Consider the following 7152-nt stretch of genomic DNA (forward strand, 5'->3'; position numbering starts at 1 on the left):
TAGCATATTTGAGAGACGGAACACTCCCGGAAGACCAGAATAAAGCCAAGTACCTGAAGCACAAGGTTGTCCGCTTTTTCCTGGAGAATAATAAGTTGTACAGAAGAACTTTCTTAGCACCCACTCTGAAATGTGTAGATCCAGAAGAAGCAGACTACTGTCTCCGGGAAGTCCATGAAGGTATTTGCGGAGATCACATGGCAGTCAAAGCTCTGTCCTACAAAATCATCAGACAAGGATATTACTGGCCCACAATCCACTCCGATGTCATTGCCTATGTCAAGAAGTGCACTCAATGCCAGAAATTTAGCAATGTCCCCAAGCAGAGCCCGAGCCAACCGGCATCTGTGCTTTCTCCGATCCCATTTGCCGTTTGGGTTACAGACATCATGGGCCCCTTTTCCCGGGCGAAAGGAGACCTCCGCTACGTCCTCGTAGCCATTGATTACATGACTAAATTGGCAGAGGCCAAAGCTATGAGGACGATCAATTAGCAAGATTGCATTAAATTCATGGATTCAATCGTGATGAGGTTCGGGATCCCGGTAATTTTGGTCTCGGACAACGGCCCACAGTTTGTCGGATCTGATTTTGAAGCATACCTAAGGGAGCTGGGCATCAAGCATAAGAGAGCATTTGTAGCACACCCCCAGGGGAACGGACAAGTGGAGGTAAACAATAGGACCATACTCCGAGTTTTAGAGAAAAGGTTAGAAGAGTCTAAGAAGACCTGGCCAGATGAACTCTCGAAAGTCTTATGGTCCTACAGGACCACCCCCAAGACAGGAACTGGGAAAACCCCTTTCAAACTTGCCTACGACATCGAAGCCCAACTACCAGTTGAAACCGGATCACCATCGCACAGAGTCGCCAATTTTGAGGAAATCTAAAACATCGAAGGACTTAGAACTAACCTGAAACTCCTTGACGAGGTAAGAGACCGAGTTGTGCAAATGATGGAAGGTTATAAGGAAAAGACGAAGCTCTACTTCGGGAAAAAGACCAAGATAAGGGAACACGAAGCAGGCGATTTAGTACTCCGGTATACCGAGGATTCAGACCCAACGAACCAAGGAAAGCTACAGCCCAACTGGGAAGGGCCCTACATAGTCAAAGAAGTGCTCCGTCCGGGGACCTACAAGTTAAACTACCTCAATGGAACCGAGGTCCCAAACACCTGGCACAGAGCCCGCCTCAGAAAATTCTATCAGTAGAAAGGTGCGCATAGCTACATAATTTTTGTTGAACAATAAGAAACGCAAATCTGTATTTATCTCATCCAGAATGTAAGCGATGCTCGATACCTATTTTGTAATAAAAATGCCATTCTTGTTCAAGTTATAATGATGTCGTTATTACGATTGCATTGCGATTATTATTTGCACACCTACATGCGCAATTCGCTATCTTAGAAAAAAATTATTCAATTAAAAGTTTTTAACCCCATCCTGGGGACGAAACACAACCCATGTGTACTTAGAATTTTTTTTTATTCAACTAAAAGTTTTAACCCCATCCCGGGGACGAACACACAACCCATGTATAGTTAGAAAATTTTTATTCAATTAAAAGTTTTTAACCCCATCCCGGGGACGAACACACAACCCATGTGTACTTAGAAATTTTTTATTTAATTAAAAGTTTTTAACCCTATCCCGGGGACGAATGCACAAATTATGTGTACTTAGAAACTTTTTATTCAATTAAAAGTTTTTAACCCCATCCCGGGGATGAATGCACAAACCACGTGTACTTAGAAAATTTTTATTCAATTAAAAATTTTTAAACCCATCCCGGGGACGAATACATAAACCATGTGTACTTAGAAAATTTTTATTCAATTAAAAAGTTTTAAACCCCATCCCGGGGACGAATGCACGAACCATGTGTACGGATAAAAATAGTAAAGCGCTTAGTAAAAACTGCGAGAACAAATGCAGGAAAGGGGAATATATGTACTTGTGTATATGAGGCAAACCAACCCCGGATCAAATTCAAACCAAAGCAAATATTCAGTCTAGAAGCCACAAGGGCTCAGTTTTAAAGACAAACAAACTAGAAAGGAAATTACAAGGCATGGAGCCTGGATCATCATAGATCAATTCTCGGGAGGAGGGGGAGTCTTCTCACGGCCTTCTTGGGGAGGAGGAGGTGGCTTCGCCCCGAAAGTACCCTCTCCAGCAGCCTTAGCTTCCTCACAACGGAGATCCTCAGCAAGATATAGCTCTATAAACCCGTCCATGTCGCCACCCGGGTTCTCAGCTAGATACGAAGAGGCAATGTCCCATCATATATTCACCTTCTCAAAAATTTTATTGTTGAGCTCCTCGTAATAGGCGAGAGTGCCGCGGAAGGCAACAATAACTTCCTCTTCCTGAGGCCTGGCAACAAGCTCTTTCTTCAAGTTCTCAACCTCCGCCCGGAGGGACCCAACAATCTGCGTAGCCTCCTCCCGGGCTTTCACCTCCTCCGCGAGAGCCTTCTTGTGCTCTCGGGACTCTTTCTCCTTGGCATCCCGGTACCTGGTAAACCTGTTCCTCTCCTCAGACAAATCCTTCACGGCGGTTTTTTCCTTAGCCACCTACACCCGATAATTATGGATGATGGTATAGCAGCCGCTGATCCGGGCATTAGCCTGAAAGCAAAAAAGCAGTAAATTAGCTCAACAAAAACATAAGGGAGAAAAGGAAATGCGCAAATAACAAAATATACAAATCTACGAGACGTCCCGAACAAGGTGATCCAAGAAGGTGTCAACATCCTCCTTAGCATAAACCTCAAAGTCCGGGGGGCGTAGTTATCAAACATATCGCTCCGGCAGTCGTCAAGAGTCAACCGGGCCAGGAGGCTCTTCAGGGCCTCTTCCTCCACGAGCTTTTGGCTCTCCTCCTCTGTGGGAGTCGGGGTTGTCATCCTCCTCCGCTGCGGGGTTCCAGATCCGCCAGCAACATATCAGCAGCTTTCCTCTTGCGAGGGTTCAGAGTACCAACTTCCTCTTCCTCCAACTCCAGAACTTCCACCTCCTCAGGCTCAGGAACAATAGGAGTAGACCTCTCCGCAACAGTTTGCCTCACACTGTTCCTGGACGAACCTGTGTCCCGGACATGCGAGCCACTGCCTTCACCAACCTTCTTCTTCCCCGAGTCAAGTTGCACATCACCACCAATCTTCTTAAACCTATCAGCCGAGTCCTTGAATTTCTACGACATGGCGTGATGAAAAGAGTTGAGCAACGGAAGACTTACACAGCGGAATAACAGTTTAGAAAATAAAAGCCGTAGAAGCACAAGTACATATTAGAAAAGGCATAATAGAAGGCTACATATAATAAAACACTTACATCCAACATTAAATAATGTTTGATTATCTAAAAAAGTATCCCGAGTCCACTGAGCCCTTAGAGCCATGACAAAGTCGTACATCTTCGCCAAGGCAGCTCCCCCGAGCCGATCAGTTGGGAACCTGTTATTTTTAAGAATATTTTTAATATACAGACATAAACTCCAGGTCCCCACCCCAGACGAATATGAACTCTTGATGCCAGCCCCAGAGCAAATTCAACATAAAAATAGGCGAGCTCTTGGCATCAGCAGGGAACCCATAGCCATCTATGTTGTGCAAGACATGCCTGTACTATAACAAGTCTAAGTCAAATTGACAACCCTAAGTAAGTTGTATTGTAATTTAAGTTTGCATTTTGTATTGTAACATTTAAGTCTGTAAAAATGTAAATAGATTAGACTGGAGTATTTTTCTGAAAACAGTTTCAAGCCTAAGAATAAACTCTGGAAGAAGATCATGCCTCAGATAAAGTGTGAATAAGCTTGGAGTTGAATAAATCTGTTTTGGGAAAAATATTCTAAGTCAAGAAATCTACAAGTCACAAATTAAGTTTATAGAGAAGTCATTCGAGAACTCCAGAATGACTTATCGAGAAGTCAAGGAAAGCTTATAGAGAAGTCTCGGATATATCGACAAGCCAAATTGAAGACATGAAGATTGGAGATATTGATAAGTCAAGATTACACACGAGAACTCAGAGACCTCGAACAGTCAAACAACATTCGAGAACTCAGAGACCTCGAACGGTCAAACAGCATTCGAGAACTCAAAGACTTCGAACAGTCAAACAACATTCGAGAACTCGGAGACTTCGAACAGTCAAACAACATTCGAGAACTCAGAGACTTCGAACAGTCAAATAGCATTCGAGAACTCAGAGACCTCGAATAAGTCAAAGTAACTCGAGAACTCGAAGATCTCGATAAGTCAAGAATCATTAGAGAACTGTGAGACCTCGATAAGCCTTTATACTTATCGAGATGTCAGTTCTCTAACAGCAAACTGGAGACCTTTAATGAAACTCAAATGCAGAATACAATCAAGTTAAATATCCAAGATTATCAATCAACAAATGATCCAATCAGTTGGATTGACAAGTTTACAAAAAGCAGCTTAAAGAGTGCGAGATAAAGGGTAAAGATTAACTGACAAAGGAAGATCAAAGTTAACACAATATGGAAAGATATGCTAAGCCATAAATAGAAAGATTAGTGACGGTCTACTAAAGTGATTAGCACTTCTTATTACATGTTGTGTAAACCAGTGTTTAACTATTTTATAAAGTTAACACTGGTCAAACCCGCATAAGGGAGTGGGAGGCAAATGATAGGCCACAAGTAATCAGGCCCAAAGGAAATGTTGCAAAAGCCCAAGTAAGGGACACCCTAGGCCCAAACTGGGGTGGTCCCCGGGACACGTGGCAAGCGACAAAAATGTCAACTGTCTTATGTTACCAGAAATGGAACAACTACATTACAGCCGTCCATGTGAACAAATCTCAGGACACCCCAGTTGTAAAAGGACAGTCGGGCCCCACTTGTCATCTGAACCATCCAATCACTCACCAACCAAGAAATATCAAGGGCTAGGATGAAGAGGTACAAACTCTTAAAACCCTAAATTTTGGAGCCTATAAAAGGTCCCAAGAAAAGGGTTTTAGGGGTTGAAAAATATTATCTGATATACACACACCACTATACATATATTTTTAATAGCTCCTTCTTCCCTCTTCTTCTTCTTCAAGAAACCTCATTCTTATTCTCACACTGGAGTTACCGCGGGGACACAACCCCTCTCCGGTTTTGTTTTGCAGAAACCCCCACATAACAGCTTAACCACGCGTCATTTGCCACGTGAACTGGGCTCGAGCTCGAGTGAGAGAGGCGAAGACCGGGAAAGAAAGAGAGTTATCATATTCCATTTTAATGACAACTGGTTTTTCGAACCTTCTCCAAACTGTGTAAAATTATGTAACAAAAAGTCGATTGGTTATGGTTGTATAGATCATTGGGTTTTGCGTATTTGCATTCCAGGCAATTTTATGTGCAAAAATCAGTGCATTGATTGAGATCTTAATTTCGACTATTAATATAAAAAAATACACGACTTACTCTATTTCACGGTACATGCATTTACCTTATAATTATTTTATAATCATTTAGTTGTAGCAAATAAAATATTTTATTCAGAATTAAAAAAAAATCTTATTCCGAAATAGCTAGTAAATATATAACATAGTTATTTTATACTCTTTAATTATTAAAAGCAGAAACCCTCTTTTAATATTATGATATGTTATGTATATCACGGTATACAATTAAAATATCAAATTAAATACAGTAATTTAATGATAATAATAATTGATAACATTAGTGAAATTATACATTAGGAGTCTATTTACTAAGATTCGGCAATAAAATAATAAAACATTATTTACGAACTCGAGAATAAGAGAATATAAGAAGAAAAGAATCTATACTTTTTATTAAAAGTAAAAATCTCCTTTTAATGTTATGGTATGTCACGTATACAGTATATTATTAAAATATTAAATTAAATACATTAATCAAACAAAAACAACAACAACAACAATAATAATAATTATAATTATAATTATTATTATACAAAAAGTATTAGGTTCTAATCTTACCAATAATATATTAAAATTATATTTTATAATATATAATGATAAAAATAATTGTGATGCATTGTAAAATTATTATACTAGTGGTATAAAGTTCGAATGCTACCAAATATATTAAAATTATATTTTACAATATATAGATAATGATAAAAATAACTGTGTGTCGCACCGGTTATACCCTAGTATAACATTATTTACAAACTCGAGAATAAAAAATGGTAGGTAAGAATAATAAGTTTATATAATAAATGTCTATTAACTATTAACTAGATAATGAAATATGAGAATATAACATTATTTACGAGTTGCTTCAATTATTTGTAAAAAAAAATCCACCAATAGTGAAGTTATACGAAAATCCTTTTTTTATGGTATGGTACAAAATATCATGTATATGTGGCATGTCAATATAATGTTAACTAAATATATTAATTAATATAATAATAATTGTACGTAAAAATAATAAACCATATATAAGGAGTTTATTAACTAAAATTTGAGAATATAATACCCTGCTGTCCGTTTTTCATGGTAACATTTGAGAAAAATTTACATGTGAGTGAAAAATCAGAATACCTACATTAAACCTTCAAGTGCCCAAAATATATGAATGCAAATTTAGTATTTCTTTTTGAAAAATTCTATTTCACATGTTTGACATACTTGTAAGAGGGGTGTATAAGACGGGTATTTACACTACAACAAAAATAACTAAATTTCACCAATTAAAAGCCACCGACATTAAATTCCACTGATTTCGGTGGAATTTAAAGTCAACGAGAATTTTCATTAATGAATGAATAAAATCCACCACGTGTGGTGGAGTTCGGTCACTTTTAATCGGTTAAATTTATAGTCGATCGATTTTAATCGGTGGAATTTAATCTCAGTTGTGCTTTTACCCCCTCTCTCTTCCTTCACTCGCAGCATGCCACCACCACCATCGGTGGTGGCTTCGTCAGTTCTCTGATTGCTTACAATACACACGCACGCACTCGACCCAACCCGAAGACACACACGGACTCACACAGCCGAAACACACACACACAATTTGCACAGCACACACACAACCACCATAATATCTCTCACACACCATAACGCACACAGAATTTGCAACAAAAGTCGTTGTCAATGGTGGTAGGTTATGGCGACGGTCGAAGCACGGT

General features: G+C 39.2%; 1 protein-coding gene across 1 annotated transcript; it reads left to right on the forward strand.

Annotated features, from left to right (window-relative positions):
- The first annotated feature begins 512 nt into the window (after window positions 1-512).
- On the forward strand, window positions 513-890 carry LOC141712157 (uncharacterized). Its single transcript, XM_074514984.1, has one exon. The coding sequence runs from the start codon at window positions 513-515 to the stop codon at window positions 888-890; it is 378 nt and encodes a 125-aa protein (XP_074371085.1).
- Window positions 891-7152: the final 6262 nt, after the last annotated feature.

This window comes from Apium graveolens, chromosome 1, assembly GCF_009905375.1.
Source record: "Apium graveolens cultivar Ventura chromosome 1, ASM990537v1, whole genome shotgun sequence".
Lineage (NCBI taxonomy): Eukaryota > Viridiplantae > Streptophyta > Magnoliopsida > Apiales > Apiaceae > Apium > Apium graveolens.

Excerpts from the sequence above, each read along its gene's own strand:
- LOC141712157 (XM_074514984.1), top strand. The coding sequence starts at position 513 with ATGGATTCAATCGTGATGAGGTTCGGGATCCCGGTAATTTTGGTCTCG.